Below are 23,125 nucleotides of genomic sequence, written 5' to 3'. Positions count from 1 at the left end.
TTTATTGAAACTTTCCATTGAATAAACACAGCAGGGGGAATTGGGTTGGGGATGTCTCCATAGCAACAAGTCACACACATCATCACTGTCAACACCATCGCCATGGTTACTGATGCCGGGTAGACTATTGTGACACAAGAGGACACATCACAGAGGTGAAGAAGAGGATGATGAAGAATAAAGAGGGAGGGTAAAAAAAACAAAACAAGGAAAGAAAGAAAAGTGAATGGAGGAGAATTAAAAGCATAAAAGATGAGAGAAAGGATAAAAAGAGCCAATGAAGTGGTATGGACAGGTAATGGTCTCACACACACACAAACACACACGCGCACACACACACAGGAAACAGGAAGTAGAATCACACTGATCTTCAGATACTGAACGACACGAGCAGTAAACACGTCACCATGCGGGAGGAAGATACCGACGCTAAAAACAGCTTCACTTTCAAGAAAAACAACCCAAGAAGAAGAAGAAGAGGAAGAAGCATCACTTTTTTATAGACCCAGAACTTTCCAGAAAGACTCGATTGGCTAACAGAAGACAAATTAAAATAAATTTAAAAAACAATTGCAACATTTCAAAGTAGCTCGCTGACAGAAGCATCCATCTGAAGATTTAAGCCAATAACTGAGATCAACATGTAAGTCATGGAGGAATCTTAACTGAATTTTGTGCTCTGAATTTTCACATCGCCACCATTTAGAATGGGAAAAGTGAGTTTCCAAGTGGGGAAATTTACCCCCATCAAGGTGGAAAAACTCCAAGAAACCAGTCATCTAAAATTTTGGTCTGCCATTGAGTTGTTGATGCCACAAATGTAGACTCATAGCACAACAACTTGTATCAGGATGTAATCATCAGCTGCTGTCTGCATAGAAACCGTTTCCAGGTAAAGATATTTATCGGGTACTGGAAACAGCTGTTGCTTAAAACCTCTGATCTTTGTGAACAAAGCAAAGTCAGAGGCTTTGCAAAGTCAGTCCAAATAATTATCCCATACTTAGTCTTCCATTCATTTGTCTCTTTTTAGGCTCCCCGCCTCCAAAAGCCCACCTTCACTTTCTAATTGGTTTAAATCTGGAAGCCCTTTGAGGGGCAGTGAACTGTACTGCCTGCTCCTGATGGGCGTTTCCGTTGCATCATAGCAGTACATTGAAATCATCAGATTGGTCTTAGCCGAGTTTAGACCCAAAGTAGAAGCCAGTAGAATCAGATCTGGCTTAGTTTTAGTGGCGGTGATCGTCCAGATGGACGTTTCTGCAGCTGGAATGTAACACACAGCAGATCGAAGCTCGGCTGAGCCCATTAAACACACAAACTGTGCAAACTGTAATGACGAGGGGCCATTTTGGATCCAGTTTCCACCGGGCGTCACTGTGATGCTGTAGGCCGGACTGGGTTTTACTATGTGCTCAAATTGACATCACTTCCTGTTTGATATTTACATGCAGCGGGGAGGTGATGTTGGCAGACGCTCTGTTAGTTTGTTTAATGTGGTTCTCATTTTGGTTTAAATCTGGTTTTCATTGGATTTTTCTCAGTGTGGACCCAGTCTCAACAGCTTCACGATTGGCTGGTGTGAATCTGGTTTGCTGATGTAAGGAGGCGGGGCATAAAACTTTGGGCAGGGCAGCTCAATAGGAAACAGGAAACATTTCAGTCTATATTATATATCTGTTCATAGTGATATCTATACAACACAAACATACATTCTCTCCACAGATTAATTAATATGAATAACTCTTATCAACATCGTCACTGGTTTCAGGTTTCTATTCGTCACCGATGTCTTGGTGGATTCTTCAAGTTGTGGATTTATTATCTATAACTCTCTTTTTTAGTCATTTACACATCAATTCATTATAGTGAACATCTAACCCCCCCTTTCCCCTCATCCCTCCCCCACCCCACCCATTAACTTTGCAGCCAGGAGTGTCACATTGTGGGTTGGTTGCAAGCGACCCACTGTTGGTTCACTCCGACTTGTCCTGTGAAGGAAAGACAAATGGAAAAAAATCTGATTAAATAAATAAAAGCTGCTGGCTTTTTTCAAATGACCTTCATTCACCGACGAGTCTTTTTGAAAAAGCAACATTAACCTCGAGTTTAATGTTTTGCGTCAGTGACTAAAAACGAATCCCCATCCTGGAGAAACCAGAAACAAAAATACAATATTTAATCTTTAAAATTTACAGTCAAATCCCTAAAAATAGCGAGAGAAAATAAACGAGGATGACATCTTAGTCCCCCTATAGAGCCCCAAACATTTCACAACATTCCTACGCATGAATATGAAGCTTTACATTCATGATTGTTTCAATAAATACACAGCAGATGAACACAGTATTAGATCACACATTTAAAGATGTGAAAAAACATTCTGATAGAGGTCCTTGGGTTTGGTTGGCAAAACTGCAGTTCCATTAATGGCCACTTGAGGCAGACTCCAAAAATCCCCAGAGACTGCTGTGTTAAAGTGTCCGGCTTCACATCAGTAAAATAAAAATAAAGTAAAAATCATGTTTAGAGCCTGGTACAAAGCCTGAGCATTCATTAAATATATTTTTGGATATTGTGATGGAACAGTGGAGAGCAGACAGGAAATCTAGGAGAAAAATGAGGGGGAAGATGAACAGTAAGTGGCCTTTAGGTGGATTCCACTCTGGACCTTTGTATTAGCCTTATGGTGTATGGGTTACCTACTCAACCTGGTAAACTGAACTGGGACCCTCTTGTATTTTTAACTAAACTGAGAAATATGATGGCTTGATGTGAGGGATGTGCCATCAAGAGGTTTGCTCTTCAGTTTTGGTGAGTGAAATTCTAGTGTTTTATTAGTCTGTTAATAATTGGAAGATATCTGTGTGCATGCTTTGCACCTAGCTGATGTCGTCGTACTGCAACCTCAGTTTTAAATATGGAAACTTCTGACTCCAAGAAACAGAAATTATAAGGCCCAACATACTAAAAGTGATGCTTCAAATTGAACCTTCAACTTAAACGCAGCAAGGAGGCATTCACTAAGCCTCCACAATCTCACCTTCTTCCTGTCAGCTCACATCTGGTTGGAGAAGGAGGTGGGCGCCCCCTGCTGGCCATAGCCCTGACCATACTGCGCTTCCTGGACGACAAAAAATAAAAAATAAAAAAAATACATAGGATGAATTCAGTTTTCTTGATTAATGATCACTTATTTTGTATGTAAAATGTCAGACTCAAAGACTAAAATTCAATCTACAGTCATGGGCAGCAAAGTGTTTCTGTTTTAAACAATTATCATATACATTAATTATCACATATAATGTAATTAACTGACCCATCATCTGAATAGCAGATGTTAGAGATGTCTGTTCTGATCAAACAGGTCATCAGGAGATAAATTATGTTTCAACCAAAATCAAATTACCGAGTCACAAAGCTTCAGCTAAACTCTTCCCTTGAGGTTCCAGGTTTGACGTTACCAGCATCATCAGTGCGTCTGCTCACCTGGTTGTATCCCTGCTGGCTGTAGTCAGGTTGGTAGCCTCCCTGGTTGCTGGCATACGGGTCTTGCTCATAGGCTCCCTGCTGGCCGTAGGCATCGGGTGCGGCAGGCTTGCTCTCAGGAGGCGGAGCCCGCATGAAGGGAGCGATGATGCCCGTCTCCTTAAAGACGAACCAGAGGTTTCCAACCCACAGGATCAGGTTAATGAAACCAAATGCCTGCAAGAGGAGAAGCTGAGGGTTATCACATCATTCTCTGTTACCAAATTCAGATTCTGATAGAAGTGCCAAGAGCTGCACTTCCTCCAATGGCCACTTCTGCAAAACCTAGTCAATCCCAATAGACTCCCATGTTAAAATAGCTTAGAACTTTGCAGTTGAATGCATCAGTATTTTTTTTTTATATAGCACCGATTCACAACAGTCACCTCAAGGTGACCTCAAGGCAAAAACCCTACAATATTAGAAACAAACCCCAAAAGACAGACGACCTATGAGCACTTGGCCGCTTGGCAACAGTGGGAAGGAAAAACTCCCTTTTGACAGGAAGAATCCGCTGGCAGAACGATCGAGGGCTGCGACAGCTTAGGAGTGAGAAGAGGCAGGCAGGACAAAAGACAGAAATTCACCTGTTTTAGGTGAATGGGGATAACTCGGCCATTTAAAGTATATTATGGCTTTAAGTTTTGCATTATTGGGGTTGAGGCCTCACTGAGTGACTAAATATAGCAAATGCAGTCTTCAGTGCTTTAAGAGTTTCTTTCAGCTCCAAGAGGTTCCCAAATCCACCCTCATTTGATAAAGAACTGATTTTGTTTTCTTTTTTTTTTTTTAATGCCTTCTACCATCCAAAGTACAAACAATAACTGAAAATAAACTGTATTCATTAGCTTAAGTTAGCATCCTGATTAATAAAAGTAAATCATGGAGGCACCTTGAAATTTAGGGGCATAAAGTTTTTTTTTCTTCACGTATTTAGGTTACAGTAACAGGGAGCAGGGTTGATGGTGAAGACGAAAAGAACAAGATCAAAATCAACATCCTGTGTCACGATCAATCATCTAAAGCAACCGACAGCGCACAAGATAGGTGAAGAGGAGCAGGAGTGACAGAAAGGTAGCAGCAAGAGAGAAAGGGGAGATGGTAATGACACCTGCTATACTGTATGGTTTGGAGACAGTGGCACTGACAGCAAGACAGGAGGTCGAGCTGGGTGTGACCAAGATTAGAAAGGAGTCCATCAGAGGGACGGCTCAGGTCGAGCGGTTTGGACACAAAGTCCTAGAGGCAAAGCTGAGAGGGTTTGGGCACGTACACTGATCGACTGGATTTTTAAGATGGAGCTGCTAGGTAGGGGGAAAAGAGGACGACCTCAGAGAAGATCTATGGTTCTAGTGAAAGAGGACATGCAGAGGGTTGATGTGGCGGAGCAGGAGGAGGATGCTATGGATAGGGTCAGATGGAGGAAGATAATCCATTAAAGCGAAAGGTAGAAAGGAAGAGGAGGAAAAGAAGGAGGACAACAAAGTGCGAGTGCCCTGTCAGCAGTTACTTCATCAGTACAAAAACAGCCAAGTGTGAAATCTGTCTTACTTTAAGACAGAATTAAACATTTATGTCACTGACCTGAAACAAGTGAATTTAAACCCATCTTCAATAAACAGAGAGTTTGATCCAGCACCAGTTTTCTTTATAATCCGGTGCTAAACGTGTCATTGTTATTTAGTTTATGTCATTTAGTTGACATTATATCTGAAATCTTGCTTCTTTGACATGTTGAATTTTTTTTTTTTTAATCTCTCATTAATCTTAAGCTCGAGTTGAAGACTACTGGACTTCTGTTCTAACTGCTCATGAGTTCCTCTTGAGGCGCTGTTATGAGCCAGGTCATTGTTTCCGTGTGGTACTGTCACTCACCACACCAGAGGGGGGCGTTGTTTGTACTCTGTGATGTTTGTGCTATGTAAGTTTCCAGGTGGAGGCTGACCATCGGGGGAAGATGGAATGAGGCCGGCTACAAATTGGGAACTGACTAGGCCGGCAGCCCCTCCTGCTTCCTGTTTCCAGCGAGCTGCGTGTTTGGCCCCGTGTGCTGTGTGACTGAGTTTTCCGGGATGAGAAGCGCTAGACTGCAGTGTAAACGGTGTAAAAAGACCTCTAACTGGACATGGTAGCTGTAGGGGTGGGAAGACTTTTCTTTTTAGAACCTTTTTCTCCTGTTTTGGTTAGTGAAGACAGGTAAGAGGCTTGTATTTTCTTTTGTGGTTTTATCACTATAGGTAAGTTAGTTCTGGTTTATTTCTAGTGTGTTTTGTTTGTTGTTTTGGCCATGCCCACCCTGACGCTCATTACCTGTCCAGTTAATAAAACGACTAGTCATTGTAAAGCCGTGGCTGTGTGATTGACTTCTTTGCGATCTTTTTTTGCTTTCCTCGTGTTGCACTCCGGCTCGAGGCCGGTGTGTAACAGGCGCCGTCACTTTGGACATGGTCCCGAGAGTCTCTTACCTACTCTGTCATCAGGCGAGTCGTCAGGGTCACACCTTGGCTCATGTGAAAGAAGTCCAATTTCTTTTTACTCGAGTGCTTAAGACTCTCGTGCCCTGGATGACTCAGAACCTACAGACATTTCTCAGTAATATTCTGTGCGGGTCAGTACTGACATTCTAGTATTGTAGTATCCATGAACTTTCCCCGTCCTATGGCAAGACTCAGATGTGCCCAGGCCCAGTGAAAGTCTTACCACAGAGGTGTTCAATCCAGACATAACCGGGTCGTGGACTTCACGGCAGCTGTTCTCATCCTCTTTACAGGCGGGGATCATAGTGATGACTTCATCCGGGTTGGTCGCAGTCTTTACGTCGGACAGACCTTTGGCCCAGGCTGCCGAACTCACCAGCCACATGAAGGCAAACACTCCGGTGACTCCCAGGTCCTGAAACGGCACAAAGACAGAGTGAGGGAGGTTATTCAGAGGTCAACTGGGAAGTCGGGTGGCTGTACTTACGATCAGTGGGCCCTTGTTGTTCTCCTTGTACTTTTCAAAGAAGAAGACGTAAATGCTGAGAGCCGCCGTAGAGTACAGGAAGGCGAAGACGCCGATGGTGACAAAGAATTCGGCCGAGGAGGAGTAATCGCCAACCAGGAAAATCGGTTCTTTATTCTCAGACTTACAGGTGGGGGCATGAAAATACTCCTGGTGGAGTCTGACAGAGGAGTTTAAAGTTATTGAAGGTGAAGCTAAAGTGAAAAATACAACATTTGGTTCAGACATTGGTGACCAACAAGAACTAATACACAGTTAATAACTTTAGAGCTCCGACAGTCACACCATCTGGTCAAAACACCCCTCAAAGCTTTGGACCCAGGGGTCCTGCCTGAGGAACATTTATAAATAAAATTGAGCTGAAAGAAGTTTAAACATTTAATTTTTTATTTAATATTTTTTAGCTTCAGAGTTTATGGCGTCTGTGCGTGTTCTGACCTGAAGGGATACTCAAACTGCACTTCTATTTTCAGGTCGCTCTGCGTCCGGTTCTTGCACTCCACCGCAATCTTGAACATCCCGGAATAACTGCCACAGGTGGAGAAGGCGAAGATGGCGAAGAACTGGGGGAGGAAGAAGGAGGAGCAACAACACATCACAAGCATTACTCGCAGCAGTGGTATCCTCCTGTATGTGGCATAGCACAGCATTTTCATCTCACTCCTAAAGTTGTTCCAGGTTCTAATTTCCATTTCCTTTTAGTCTGACCAAAATCCAAAACACGATGTATTCGTGGTTTTGCACAGAGGTCACTCTGTTTGACTCAGACTAGAAAAATAAAAATCATGATTATATCACAAAGAGACTGAAGACTTATTTGCCTCCAAGAGGAGAAGCTGTGTTTTTGTAGAGAAGGTTATTTAGGTTCATTAGGACGGCTTAATTAATTTTTTTATTGATAAATAAATAAATTCAGCACTTGCAGGCAGATTTTTACAATTGCTCAAATATTGCACTGAATTTAGCAACACTAAACTGTTACATGCATTTATAGACTCTCTTTAGGATGAAGAAACTGACATGACTGTGTCACCTGACCTTTGACCTGCAAACAGCATCCTCAGTAAAAACAATTTTTCATGGCCATGACCTTCCTGTGGCTAAAAATTGCTGCTATTTTTTTAAAATACATATAAATGCAGTTCTGCTGAAGCAGAGGAGGCGCTGGCTCCTGCAGGATGATGACTCATCGTCACGTCTATGTTTAGCGACTCATTGCGAAGCTTTGCATATCAGACAGGAACCGAACCAACAACTGCCTCGGCCTCACAGAGCTGTGCACACTGACTTCAGCGGCCTGATGAAAACAGGCTTCACGTTGAGTCAGCGGGAGGAACTTGGTGACGTTTTTATGTGTGATGTCACTGATTTCCCCACCTGCTACAGAACGTGGAGGAAAGTGAAACCAGGGTCATCATTAAGATGTTCGCAGCCTTGCGTGATTTACATGCAGGAAGATCCAGATTTATTTTCATCGTCTTGTATCCAGGAGTCAAAGTTTAAACTCCTGTATGATGTGGTTTGTAAGGAGGTCTGCAGTTTTTACTAGTTTTTATTTTTTTTAATATCCAGACCCCTTATAGTCCCCAATCATGGGGCGACCACTCTACCTACTGAGCTATCCCTGCCCTGTGATTGGGGGCAGGGATTTTGTGATTGTTCTGCTTTTACCTGCTGATAACTAAAAACCTGACACTCAGCACACCTACTTTGAACCAGGGTAGATATGTTACTGTGCAAAAGAAAGTGCAAAAAACAAAAAAGTGTGCACATCTAAGAAGAAACAGGCTTGATACCAGACCATTGTTGGAACAAATTGTTGCCAAAAAGATCCCACTTGTGCTCCCGCTTTGCCACTAGTGTCACAACTAGAGTCCCAAAAAGTGTCCCTGCTTTTCTACAGCTGTTGCCACATCTGTAGACACCAGCTGTGATGCTCTTCTAGCCAACACTCAGACACGTGTGAGGACCAGCCGTGAGGCTCAAACAGCCTGATGAACCGCTGCTTCGACTGTCCCCATTTCCCTATAAATTTGCCATAAAACATCCACACAATTCTGAAAATTCACACTTGGTCCTCGCAAGGAGGCTGCATGAACCCACATCCACGTTGCCAAGTAGGGATTGGGCCGTCTGACTGTGACCATCTGCTCAGTCAGTGTGTGGGTGTGCGATATTTAATACCATACATACAGTACTGAGAGCTGAAGCTGTTACATCACTTCCCATCCAGCCTTCGGCATCTCAGTGGAATTTGTGAATAAGCCATTTCCTTGTTGTCTGAAGGTTTAGAAAAGGTTTTATGTTTTCAGACTTGTTTTATAGAGTTGATCTGACAATGTGATACAACATATATATGAAGTTAAGTCAACATGCGCCCTGTCAGCCAGTGTGTGAAGGTCAGCCTGGACTGAGATTTAACAGGGTTTTTTTTGGGACGTCCATCTAACTAAACGCTCACATTTAATCTGAGGTATTGAGGCACACTGGCTGAGACCTCCCATGCTTTATTCCGCATTTCTCTTGGTGAAGCAACCAGTGATCTCCACAGACAGCACTTTCAACAGGATCTGTAATCACTGACGAAGCTATCAGTGTCCGATCTCTCCTACCTGCTAATTAAATCATTAGGACAACCGATCTATGTCTATGCTTGTTTTCAATCTTCACAGATGTCTGTACCTGAGACCCTCTGTTATCAATGTGAGATGTTGAAACTGTTACATATACCACATGAACATCGCTGCTGCTAAAAATATGATCATATTATAAACAAAGAACCACGACCAGGGATTCTTTTGACGAGTCTGGTGTGAAAATGTAAATAAAAGGAGGCTAAAGAGCTTGGAAAGAAAAAGCGTCTGGACTTCTTTAAGTTGCTTGAAGACGTTTTACCTCTCATCTGAGAAGCTTCTTCAGTTCTAAGGTCAATCCCCCCAAAGAGGTACAAAAGGACCCCCCGCCCCCTGTTTTCAGGACCCAGGACCCACACCTGTTTTCACACCTTGGCTCAAGTGATTAGGTAGAGGATCATCAGGAGGTCCTTTTGTCCCTCTTTGAGGGGATTGACCCTAGAACTGAAGAAGCTTCTTGGATGAGAGGTGAAACGTCTTCAAGCAACTTAAAGTCCAGACGCTTTTTCTTTCCAAGCTCCTTAGACTATGGGGCGATCGTGGCTCAAGAGTTAGGAGTTCGCCTTGTAATCGGAAGGTTGCCGGTTCGAGCCCCGGCTCGGACAGTCTCGGTCGTTGTGTCCTTGGGCAAGACACTTCACCTGTTGCCTACTGGTGGTGGTCAGAGGGCCCGGTGGCGCCAGTGTCCGGCAGCCTCGCCTCTGTCAGTGCGCCCCAGGGTGGCTGTGGTTACAATGTAGCTGCCATCACCAGTGTGCGAATGTGTGTGTGAATGGGTGGATGACTGGATATGTAAAGCGCTTTGGGGTCCTTAGGGACTAGTAAAGCGCTATATAAATACAGGCCATTTACCATTTACCATATGATGACCTGGATGACTGAGAACCTTCACAGACATAAATAAAAGGAGACGTTTTATATGCTAAAGGTTGTTTTGAGCAGATACTTATATCAGATGATGAAATGACTCCTGAAATTTCACTGAAAATTCATTTTAAGTTGTTTTTTTCCCCCCACAGTGAACAATCATAAATCAGATCAAACGACCAGGAGTACCGATGCTTCTTTCTGCTACTGTAACATATTTTAAACTATGATACATCCCATGATGCTGAAGCTCACTGAGTTTTTTGTAATGAAAACTTTAATACATCTGAAAAATTCATGTGTATATCTCCTGCATCTATGAAGTTATGAGGTCCCTAAATTGTTTTTAAAAACCCTCCGGACTGAGCTGATGTACGAGGTTTTATCCACAACGAAAAACCAAAAGAAGAGCGAGTTGAGGGGGAGGGGATTTCAATCTCCCTACAGCGCCCCCTGCTGTGTGGATGCTGGCATCTACAATTTATTTCAAAATAAAACCAGAAGGTTAGCTCGTTAATAGTAGGAGCTGAATCATACCTGCAGTTAGTGAACTTTTAGCAGCTTAAAGGCTACAAACATAGAATAAAACTGATACAGTAAGATTTTTATGTTTTATTATATGTTTTTATTACAAGTCATGAATGCGTACTTTAAATATTAACATTAAAGCTGATCAGCTGTTAAACAGAAGAAAATTATTCGTTCATACATGATCATGGATATGTGTGAATTGTGCTTTCATCTAAGGTGAACCATTAAACTCTGATGGTGTATGATGTTTCTGAGCTTTAAACAGGAACGTGAACTCAGCTCCGGGAGTTATACGTCCTTAAAAACTCTGGAGGATACGGTGCATCTGTGCTGTGGTTGCAGGTTTTTGTGGTGCAGCTGTTGGTCTGATGAACTCACCCATTCTAGGACCTTAATGAAGCCCAGAGGAACCTTCAGCACCCTGAACTGACCCTGGGCCACCAGCTGCAGACAGAAAGACACACACTGGTTAATTATGTTCATCCGAGCAGCCTGACGAAAGACGAGCACGCGGATCTCCTGCTGTCAGGAGCACTTTCACTCAGGGCCAGAACATCATAAACAGCAGCATCATTTCTGCTAAATGAAACATTTGGAAGAAAACTTTTTCCCCAAAATATTTCCAAACTTTTCTGTACTTTAAAACCATCCTAGAAAAACAAAAACAAGCAAACCAACACCTACAGAGATGCTAGGTGGCAGAGAGGAGGGTCAGCGTGGTTTCATGGACTTATTTCTATTAACCATCAACGACATGTTTAGACTTTCATCAAGAGAAACTTTGAGCTCAACTGTTGTTATCAATAATAACAATTCACTGAGAATATTGGCAACATTAAAAAACATTCCCATCATACCGAGTCAGCTGACTTAATGAATGATTCAGACTGCAGGTCTAAAATGCAGACACTGGGAGTGGAGAGGAGACCGTCATGATAATCTCATCATGCAATAAGCGACAGAATTTATCTGTATATAACATTTTTGTATGCATGTTATTCACAACTGCACAACAAAGTTTCTTTATTGCAATAATCTGAACAGCTTTTCTTACGTTGTAGGAGACGATCTAACTGCACATGGAAACCCGCAGTTTGCTGTGTAATAGTCCTTCAGTCTTAATGATCCTTGCATATGTTTCTGGATGTTAAAATGATTTTCTCACCACTTCATTTCAGCTTTAATGAAAAAAGCTGGACTCATTTTCACTGATCGGGAGAAGATTTGTTGTGCAGGGAAATTTTAAAAATGTCAGAGAACAACTTTGTTCTGATTCCAGAGCGTTTCAGGGACGTTATTCTACACGCAGGAATGAAGAAAAACTGGCAAATGTTTTTGGATCGTTTGAAAAACATTTGGAACAATTCAACGAAGAAATCTTCAGAATTAACAGAATTGGATGTGAATGACTTAACAGATTTCAAATTTTTGAGACTTTGATAATTATCCAATTACTTGAGAACAAATGCATAAAATTCTTTAAACAGTGCAAAAATCATTGCCAGATTATCTGAAATCATCATCTCTTTTTCTGGGAACACTTTCATGTTTCAGCTTTTTGGCAATGACTCAGTCACTGCTTTGATTATTCTTCATTTAAAATGAGTTAAACATGTACCTAAACATGAATTATAATGCGTTCAATGTCACAATCCTTCATTTTAAATTGAACTTTAAAATCTTCATTTCAGATTTAAATACACATCAAGCACATCTTGCAAACAGACAGCATCATGCACCGTGTTCAAACAAACAGATCCATTCTTCCTCTCAGATTTCAACCTGCTGCTCGGCTCGTGGGATATTCAACACTCGCATAAAGGTGCCAAGGATAAGGTATTAAACAGGCTTTAGGGATATTATAGTATTACATTCATTACCAAACATAACTGCAGACACACTTATGGCTCAATAAAAGAATAAAAACAAGCAAAAAGTTGTTTTTGTAATCAAATACAGTTAATTTCACTTTATTCACTTATTACTTTAAAAGGTTCTGCTTAATAATCAAAGTACTTCCAGTAAATTTTTATTTTATTGTATATTGTGACTTTACATTATAAAGTACCTTGAGACACATGTGGTGAACTGGCACTACTTTATATAAAACCAAAAAAGGGATTGTAAGCTTATTTTATTAGGACTATAACACTGTCTCTGAGGTTGGTTATGACAGGCCGCCAATCTGACGCAGGGCTAATGAAAATATAATGAAGTAAAAATGAACAACAATGGAAAAACAGGAATTTATAGAATGCTTTTGCCTTCACTTTATATGCAGACATATTCCAGAAATGAAAGAGTGAAGACTGAAAGACTCAAATGTTGCAGATAACAGTTTAAAGCAGAATAAAAATGCACGAGATCCTTAACAGCAAATAGTAATTAATTAAATGCTGATATTTTAAACTGATGAACACTCAGACGGCGCTGAGGTCGACTCAGACTTCTAGGAGTTTTGCACTGGTCTGCCTGAGCGGGCTCATCTCAGGAGGAGTGATGCCAGAATCTGTTGTTAACATCCAATAAAACCAGCCAGCAGAGCTGAAATGATTGTTTACTGACTGAGACTCTGACAGTAGGAGGGAACATCGTTCAGTTGTTACCTTTCACAGTTAAACTGGATCTTTATCGAATAAAGGTATTCCCTTTTCAGTATTTGTTTACATTCAAAAGAAGCTACAGGAACAGTCAGTAAACACATGAATCTCATGGATAACTGACTGACACGCTTCAGTGTGCGAGACGGGAATTTGCTCCGTCTCCATTGGTGGACGTGCAGTACGGGAAGCTCCACAGGGGACTGAGCCGTCTCCATTCCTGTTCACCTCGTACCTGCGACATCAGAGCTGAATAAACTGATCAGGAAGGCGGGTCTGTGATTGGCTGCAGAGTGGACACATTTATCCACACATTTAGCAGACAAACCGCCGATTTCATTTTAAAAAGTGATGCACAGCACAGTAATTTAGTCTCCATGGCAATGTGCCACTCTCCACCATGTTGTGAAGTTCTTTGCTTGGCACTTTGTGCGTTCCTGCTGAAACACCAGCACCATTTAATCGGCAGCTTTAAAATAAAATGGCTTCTCAAACTAGAGTCTGTTCGTCCCACCAGACCAGAATCCCAACCTTTTGCACACCTACAGGTCATAAAAAAAATTCCCCGACTTTGCTTCTCTTCAGGTAAAAACATTTCTTTCATTATTTTACAGATGTTCCCCATCCAACACAGACCACAGACCAGAGTTCCCAAAGGCTGTGGCACATGGGTGAGCCTCGGGACTTTGTGTCCTGCACCCACCAGTGCTACCCCTCAGCCTCCTAACAGACACAGCTACGGTAACAATTTCAAAATCCTATGTGGCCCTGCTCTCAAGTTTCACCAAGTTTTTCACCTTAAGGTCGAGGTCACCGAGACTCGAACTCGTGAATGGTTGTTAGTAAATGGGCTAATATGTTGCCTCATTCTGCATTCACAAACTTCCATGCTGCTCGCCCGCCCGTCAGTGAGACGACAATGCCCCATCAGCCTTTTACAGCCGAGGGGTAAAAAGGTCACAAGCTCAGAGGAGGATAACCAGATACTGCAGCCATGCAAACTGCAGTGCCGTCATCTGACCATGTAATCAAGAGCAGAGCTGAAAACATATAAAAGATATGAAATCCATTTCCCACAAATATGAAATTTTGGACAACGTGCTTGAATACCACCTCCACAAACAATAGTGCACTCCTTTGAGATCTAAAATAGACTGCGCAGGATCATAGCCACGGGTTTTGGACTCATTTGTAGCCATCTGGTTGCAGATGGTAAGTGTTTGCTTTCTGGGATGTGGTTAACATGGCACAAAACTATTTTATTATATTTTTTTCAACCTCAAAACAAGATCTTTTTTGTCAAAAACAAGTGTGAAAATGGTGAACATACACATCCTTCAGCCTTTACCCTTCCTCACCTGGAGAGATTCTTCTTCTGAAGCACATCCCAGCACGCTGAAAAAAAGACTAGAGTACTGCTAGACTGTTAAATTTAATGCACTGGGAGTACGAATGTGTTTTTAAACCACCATCATGTCAAACACATGCTGTGATGGGCCTGAAAGGTAGCTCAGCTTTACCGGCAAAACCCCCCCAAAAACAGGAGCATCAGCTAGAAATGTGTGAAACTGGACATCTGTACGGCTGCTGTGGTCTGTAATAAAAAGCATTTCTGAGCTCCTGATTTTTTATTTTGTGCATCGTGTGAATATTAAAACATTAAAGGGGACCCATTTTTTCCTCATGTCCAACGCCATATTTTTATTGTTGGACACTAGTAGAGTGACTGTGCAAGATTCACAGAGTTCACAATGGTCCTTTTATGAGAAACAATCCAGCCTTATGTGCCTCCCCTTTGACCAAAACTGAATATTTGGTTGGGCCTCTGTGCTGGCAGCCAGAGCAGACCGTATCAGGGATTTCCCCTCTTTATGATACAAACAAGCCAAGAGCAGAAAAAAAAGCCCTCACACCAAATGTTTCAGAGGTTCTCCTTCACAGAGATCATCACATAGGCTCAACTGGCCATATTTAATCAGAGTGTAACATTTATTCATGACAGAGTCAGGAAAACCAAATGTTTCAGTTATATTTTTACATTAAAACATAGAAATCGAGGATTTAAGAGTTTTCTGATTTTAATTGGTTCGTTTTAACCACCACAAGTCCATAAAAAATATTAAAGACGAAACGAGCAGTAACATCTGTAACACTTGTAATAATGCTGCCCCCTGGTGGTGGACATGGTTAAATTCTGCAGTGGGAAACTACAAAAACTGCGTTTAAACGGAGGGACGTAAAATTCTGGAGTTTGTTATGAAGCGTAACACAGAACACTCAGATATGACATCATTAATTAAATGCAAGCGATCAAAGAGGCCGACAGAAGTCAGCTTTGGACTGAAATCACGTTTGACACAGAGCAGCTTTCATCAGCTTTCCCGGGCTTTTTTCTCCTCTGTAGTTTAAAACAGTAAAAATAAAGCGGCGGTGAAACAACAGCTGGATATGAAATATCGGGCTGTGATAGAAACTAACGGCGAAGCAATGCTGGCTTTTCTCTCGGTCTCCATCTTAAAAGGTAGCTGATGAAGGAGAGGAGGAGAAGGGGTGGGAGGAAGAGGAGGAGCAGCTGAATCATCTGGGTGAACCCGCTTAGACCCGGGTTAAATAACGCGGATCAGGTAGAAGGAAAACGGCGAGAGAAAAACAGATCCGGGCAGACCCGCAACATCATCAGCATCAGCATCCCGAGCAGAGAGGACGCCCTCCCCCTCCCCCCCCCCGGCTGCCATTTTACAAGCCCAGACACACACACACACACACACACACACACACACACACACACACACACACACACACACACACACAGCATTTCATCACGGGCGCACGGGGCTGCTGATATTTTCATGTTTGTGCGTTTTTGTTTCGGGCCTCCTGCAGACACCGTGGCGCAGGGATGGAAACCCCAGACAGCCACTCCTGTTTCCAAACCTCCCGCAGTCCGCCTCACATCCCCCTCCCTCCCACACACACACACAGTGGTACAAACACACAAACATATGGACCACCATGAAGAACCGAGCCCGGTCCAGAGAGCCTCTCCCCTCCGTCTCTCCATGTCCTCCTCCCGGGCATCCTCCGCCAGCTGTCGGAGCCGCCTCCTGCGGCCGACACGGAGATGCGTTACCGGGAGGCAAAATGCATACAAATTCCGAACCGAAACACGAACACAACCCGAACCCACAGCTGATCAACCCGCAGCAGACAGGTGAAATATATATATATATATATATATATATATATATATATATATATATATATAAAAAGGCGGATGTGGAGTGTTTGTACCTGATTTACGACGTCCATCCTGCAGAGTGTCGAGAGGACCGAGAAGATCTGGGAGGGGGAAGGCGTGAGGGGGGTTGAGTGGAGGGGCCGGGACTGTCCACGACATCATTTTATTTACTATAAAAAAACAAGAACAAAGAAACATTTCAGATTAAAAAAAACAAACATTAAATATGATTATTAAAAAAAAAATATTTATTTTATTAAATTAAAAATTTAGCTTTTATTTCTTGGAGGGGGGGGGGGGGATTGCGTCATCACGGTAGAAGGTGGTGGTGACGTGCTTGTGATCATGTGACCCAATACGTGACGTATAAATGTAATCTGTAACGCAGATTTATATTTTTATAACATTAAAACAAAAACCTCAGCTCATAATTTGATTTAACAGTTAATTCAAATAAACATTTAATGCTTACACAATTTAGGAACCAATATATGTTACAAATACAAGTAGATCTTAATCCTGAATCATTCAGTGGCTTTAATTCAATTTTTGTCAAAGTTTAAAGCCAAATTTCTGACAGACATTCGTATTGCAGTGGCATTCATCCTGGTCCCTCTGTGCCTGTGGGAGCACTCCTATACAAATGTTCCAAAATGAAATTCAGAGTAGACAAGGAACTGTTCCCATCAGTATCCACATGTAGACTGAGGTATAAACAACATCTTTGACTGCATTATGGAGTTTCGATACAACAATAACTACTAATAATTATTTGATGCTAGCCACCTGATCACTTTTGGTTTTATGATACTGCAGCCATCCTGGTGTCAGTCAGAAGTCATGTGAGTCTGATAATGACCACAGTTAACAAAAATGAACATTGTGCTGTATTCAGGAGTACTTTAAGCTAGGACTGATTTTATTCATACCATAGTCCGTGAGAGTCTAGGTCTATTTTCTCAGTCTACCAAGAAACTGCAAATATGAAGTCTTCTTTCATTTTTGCAGTTACTGGAGTCGCCCCCTGGTGGTCATTAAAAAGAATAAGACCTTACTTAAACCAGCATGCTACATTTATCCTTTACTTACAGTCTGTGCCTCTCAGTCACCCCCCACCCTGCCACTCAGAGGTCATTATGATTAACATCATCACTTGTTGATTTGTTGAGAGATTGCATTAAGCTAGACGACTGAAGTTCAAAAACATTTAGGTCACTTCAGTAAGTCGGTGCTTTTGAAAGATAGTTATATTTTTAAGTTAAAGTAACATTGATTGCATTTAGTGGAATGATTCATTTAAAAAAATTGGCTCTTTATAAACTTCATTAACAACAACCATTTGCAAAAAATCATGTTCCTTTAATAAACTGTTGTACTCGTTTCCCTAAAACATGAAGAATTGTCGTGTGTCAAGACTTTTGCACAGCACAGTATCTTAAACAACCGTCACCCTGGTGTTCCAGCAGTACTCATCATGCAAAGTCACTGTTTAATCAATAAATAAAACCTCTAACAATCAGCACAGCTGGAAAGTGTGGTGCCGATTAAAGACACCACTTATGACTTCCTGCTATGGTGTGCACTACGCCCTTCACAGAAGAGAAGACACAGGCTTTAACCCGACCTGGTGCGTGCTGACCAAGAAGACAAGAAGTCTGCAAGAACCAAATGGTGCTGCTCATGAAGGGAGTAGTGTGTACAGGTGGTATGCTGTATTCATTTTATTCATTTTGAGGGGGAAGTTTTTACTGCATGGAGCTGTTGACCATGACGTCATAATTAAACCCATAAATGCTGATGTGCCAGACACTCATCAGTGTGTGCAAGCATCTCTGGTTAGCATTTTAACTCACTGGATTTGAATAAAAACAAACAAACAAACAAACAAACAAAAAAAACCCTAAAACACTACGTACTCCCCTAAAGATATTACATAAAAATCACCTGTGAATTTAACGTCATATTAGCTCAAGCATACTTTTCTGTCAAAACAAGGGCTTTTCAAAGTGACCCCAAATCTCAGAGTGGCAGTTTTTAAGTCAAAGGACAAACAATAAATTCTTGTAGCAATTAGCAGCATCATTTCAAACAGACTTGCAGGTGTGTCAGGATGGCACAGATCAGACAAATGAGTTGGAGAACACACCCAGCCCTTATATGACCTCCCCGCCCCTTCCCCTTCTCAAGATAATTTGGGCTGAAGTGACTCTAAAGAGGTAAAACCTCCAGCTGTTCCTAGATATGGTGGTTTATAGGCTTTATAAATACAGGAGAAGGTTTAAAGTGAAACAGATAAAGAGTAGAAAACATTTAAAACAACCAATCACACGCATATCTGCCAATGAGGAACCTGGAAGGTGGGGTTTTACGTGTGGTCATGTGGTATCCCTGGCAGAGGGAAGATTATGTCATGGCTTTCAGGTGGCACAGGTTTCCCTGACCTTTGTGCAACAATGGCAACAGGCTATGTCTGCTGGTTTGGTGTGTGTGTCATGGAAATGGCAACAGATGGAAATGGGCTGTTAATTCTGTTTGAATCAAATGAGCTAGCTGAGCTCCAGTTAGGGCTGAAAGACGGATTTTGAGTGAGTGATCCTTTCCATCCTTCCATCCTTCCTTCCTTCCTTCCTTCTTTCAACTGGAGCTCATCCTTCAGTCAGCCAGCAGAGGGAGCTCAGACCACATCAGACTGGGTCAGACCTGTCACTCCACACAGGTAGGTACAATAGTGACACATTTTGTTTCACAGGTAGGCCCTTGTAATATTTTATGCTACATGTTTTTGTAATGTTATTTTACAGTGGTGGGTTTTGATCCTTTGTAACAAACCCAACCTTCAAACAGAGTTTGGACTTTTTCAAGATAAGATTGGGAAACTCTGAAGGATCTCAGTAATATGCATGTCTCTAACACAGACTGGGCAGTTGAAAAAATTCAGTCTGCATTTCATCCATACATTTGATGTCAAGACAACACTTGGAAGCTACTTTTCTGATGAGAATAAAAATATAAATTTATACTGCAGCATCCCCTATTTTAGCTGTGAGTTTATGCATCTCTACGTTTAACCACCAGGGTTGCTTCCAGGATTTTAGTGGGTGGGGGACCAAAAAGCATTCAAGGGGGAAACTCACTGAAAGCTCCAGGAGTTCTAAGGCACACAGCTCCTTATTCTATCAACACGCATTGAGAAAAATGTTTGCCCTGTAACAATACGGTGACCACACTAAAACACATTTAACACAAGATAATGGAGGTGACCAAAATGCAGTTTAGTTGCAACAATAAATACATCAGATTTCATTTAATATAGTCTGTACCTGCCCATGGACCGCAGGCAAAATGAACCAGTATCTGCATTTATTAAAAGGTATCTTTTTCCTGATGACAATGATGTTTCCGTGACAAATAGAAAATAAAATCAATGAAATTAAAAGTAAAAAATGTCCCACATATCCTTTGGTTTAAGTTCATTTTTACAACATGTTTTTGAAGCAGTGGACAAAGCCACTCTGAGAATTAACATACACCTATATTATTTATCATCATATATTTACAAAGGTGCATTGTTCAGATTCCTTTATTAGCATCCACAGGCACAGCCATCTATCCTCACATGCATGTTTTCAAAAACAAACAAACAGATGAGCATAATGCGACTTAATGAAGAAGTAAAATAGTCATAAATAATTCACACAGCGTCAGGTAGGAGATCAAAGCCACAGTCTCTTTCTCTGAATGAGGCCTGCTGCAGGAAAGCTGCCGTGTTTATACAGTGCTGTTCTGCACTTTGGGACTCGAAGCCGTGTCCAGAAGGAAGAATGACGCGAGCTGAGGCTGCAAGTCGACAAGTAAAATTGATCCAGCCGGTCTGGGTCCATCTGGGATTCACCAATCAGCCTGTTTGAATGAGAGAGTTTCTGCTCTTTACAGATAAATATTTAAACTATGACACAGAGGAAAGCAGAGTCAATATAAACACTATAATAATGAATAATTGTCCAAAATATTTAGAATACCATAAAATTTCAGCCCACACAAATATATCAACAGCAGTGATCACAAAACGGTGTATAACTGAACACAGTAGTGAGATCTTTAACCAGGTCTTCCCATTAACACCTGACCTGTCCAGAGGTTCAGTCAATGAGCTCGTCAATAGCTTCAATGCTAACATGTTAAATGTAATGGACACTATTGCTCCCATTAAGGTGAAGGTTATCTCTGGAAGGAAAAAGTCTCCATGGAGAAACTCCACACTGGTGAAAAATGAAAAAAGAGAGTGTAGGAAAGCTGAGCGCAGATGGAGAAAAACAAACCTCCAGGTTCACTATGACATCTATAAAGAGAAACTTCACAATTATAATTTACAACTGAGGAGTGCAAGGAGGTCCTACTTCTCTGACATCACCGAAAAACTGTTTAAACACCATGAAACAGTTTCAACCTATTAACAGCAAAGACCTGGAGGACATCTTAGGTCAACTGAACTCCTCCTCCTGCTGTTTAGATGTCCTGCCAACAAGTTTTTTCAAAAAGGTCTCAAAGACTTTGGAGTCAGACCTGTTACAGATCGTCAACTTTTCTTTAATGTCAGGTGTGTTTCCAGAACCTCTAAAAACTGCTGTAATTAAACCTATACTGAAAAAGGACAATCTTGACAAGACACAAATGAACAACTACAGGCCGATCTCAAATGTCCAATTTTTAAGTGAGATCATTGAAAAAGCAGTTTCTCAACAGCTCAATTACTTCTTAAAACAGAATAACTAAATGTATTCTGTTTTAACTAAAAGTAAAATGATTTTAAAATAGATTCTATATTCATTTGGAAGCCAGTGTAAGGAGGTCAGAACCAGATTAATATGTTCAAATTTTCTTTTACCAGTTAAAAACTGTGCTGCAGCATTCTGCACCAGTTGCAGGCGTGACAGAATGGCCTGGCCAGCCCCTGTTAAAAGGGATTTGCAGTAATCCAAGTGTGAGGTTATAAAAGCATGGATGACAGTTTCCAAGTCGCGCCTGGGGAAAAAAAGGCTTAACCTTCGACAGACGTCTGAGGTAATAGAATGGCCATCAAAACTAGATGCAGTGTCGATTTTTACCCCAAGATTAGTAAGGGTGAGGGGTCAGAACAGCAAAGTCAACATCTGGTGTACCAGAGGAACAATTGGGACTGAAAAAAAAGAGATATAATGAAAACAGTAGTGGTCCAAGAATAGATCCCTGCGGTACACCCCATGGCAGAGTGGCCGCAGAAGCCGAACCCAAATTAACACAAAAGCTCCTGCTAGAGAGATATGATTACCAAACACATTCCACCATCTGACCCTTAACACACGTGACCTCTTGTATATGACATTTTCTATTAATCAGTGATCATATCATTTGTATTAGTTAGACTGAAGACGAGACTCATCGCATTATTTAAGAAAATTATTCAGGACTGGGACACGATTGTTCTCATTATCCTAATGATGCTCTGACACACATTTGTGTAGAGGATAAATAATAAGGGAGAGAGCACACGTCCCTGTGGACATCAGACTGGATCTTATTATAATACAAGAAAATCTATCTGTCCACAGACGACTCCTATGTGATCAGGAGTTGAGCAATCACATTAATATCAAATATTATCATGTCATCACGTTGCCTGGCAAACACCTACCAACAATTGATCTGTTTGTAGTTTATGAACCTATTCCACCTTTAAGCAGGGTATCGTTTTCATTTCGCCACAAAAACATCTTGGTAAATATTAAATATACTTACTTTGGATATCAGTATCAGAATTACATCACATCAACTAACACAGTCTTTATTCGTGGACTGTAGCGTGGCCATGTGTGCACTAGTTAGTTAAAGTGTCAAGAATCCACAAGAATTTTATTTAGGTTGAAATGTTTTAAGAGTCTAACTTAAACTAGAAATGAAAGTATGAGGCCAAATTTCACTGAAGGCTGAACAAAACTAGCAAAAGCAGTTTCCTTTTTTTTTTTTTTTTTACAAAGTTATAAACTTCCTGGTACCGGCTGAACTCCTCTGACTGTAGTTTCTTACCTACGGTGGTCCCTAGAGACAAAGCACTTACAAATTCCAAAACACATGCAAACTCTGAAACACAACGGAAGTGCTCCAGGACGCTAGGGGCAGTGATGAGCTTTTGTTACCTAGTAACTACACAAGCCAGGAAGTACCTGTGTCCACTGTACCATCTGGGAACTCTTCTTGTTTAGCACTCGTAATAACACAAACACTAAATCCTGCTTTTCTGGTGCTGTTTTGTAGCAGTGTCTACACCTGAGACTGTCACCTGTCTGTCTGTCCTGCACTCTCTCTCTGTTTCTTTCTCTCTGATTGTGGAATAAAAGTATGAACATGTGTTTATAAGTTACACTTGTGTTTGAATCCTGCAGCTTATCACACATTTGATTTCCATGTGTGACAACTGCAAGTGTCCAGAGTGAGGACAGACTGAGGGACACACTGCTGCACATCATCTGTGAGGCTTTGCACCCCTGATGATCCACCAGGACAATCTCAGCAGTGTGTGAGGAAGAGGAGGAGGAAGAGCCAGCAGCAGCTGACAGATGGAGAGAATAGACAGACTGTTCCCTGTTTGTGAAGGACTGCTAGGAAAGTTTAAAATAACTAATTGTCTGTCCTGAATCAGTCTTATTAGGTAATGTTCAAATAATGTTATCATCCCAGTGTTTTCAGTG

The 23,125-nt window shown here is 41.5% G+C and overlaps 1 protein-coding gene across 1 annotated transcript; it reads right to left on the bottom strand.

The window, feature by feature from the left end:
- Positions 1-1,622: 1,622 nt before the first annotated feature.
- Positions 1,623-16,548, bottom strand: LOC113013547 (synaptophysin). Its single transcript, XM_026154550.2, has 8 exons — positions 16,454-16,548; positions 10,941-11,006; positions 6,970-7,094; positions 6,493-6,691; positions 6,229-6,420; positions 3,490-3,705; positions 3,044-3,124; positions 1,623-1,991 (listed from the first exon to the last, which is right to left on the bottom strand). The coding sequence occupies exons 1-7, from the start codon at positions 16,469-16,471 to the stop codon at positions 3,059-3,061; spliced, it is 882 nt and encodes a 293-aa protein (XP_026010335.2). The 5' UTR covers positions 16,472-16,548; the 3' UTR covers positions 1,623-1,991; positions 3,044-3,058.
- Positions 16,549-23,125: the final 6,577 nt, after the last annotated feature.

The sequence above is a fragment of the Astatotilapia calliptera genome, chromosome 20, assembly GCF_964374335.1.
Source record: "Astatotilapia calliptera chromosome 20, fAstCal68.1, whole genome shotgun sequence".
In the NCBI taxonomy this organism is placed as follows: Eukaryota; Metazoa; Chordata; class Actinopteri; order Cichliformes; family Cichlidae; genus Astatotilapia; species Astatotilapia calliptera.
The sequence above is the reverse complement of the archived record's forward strand: the minus strand, read 5'-3'. Positions and strand labels throughout refer to the sequence as shown.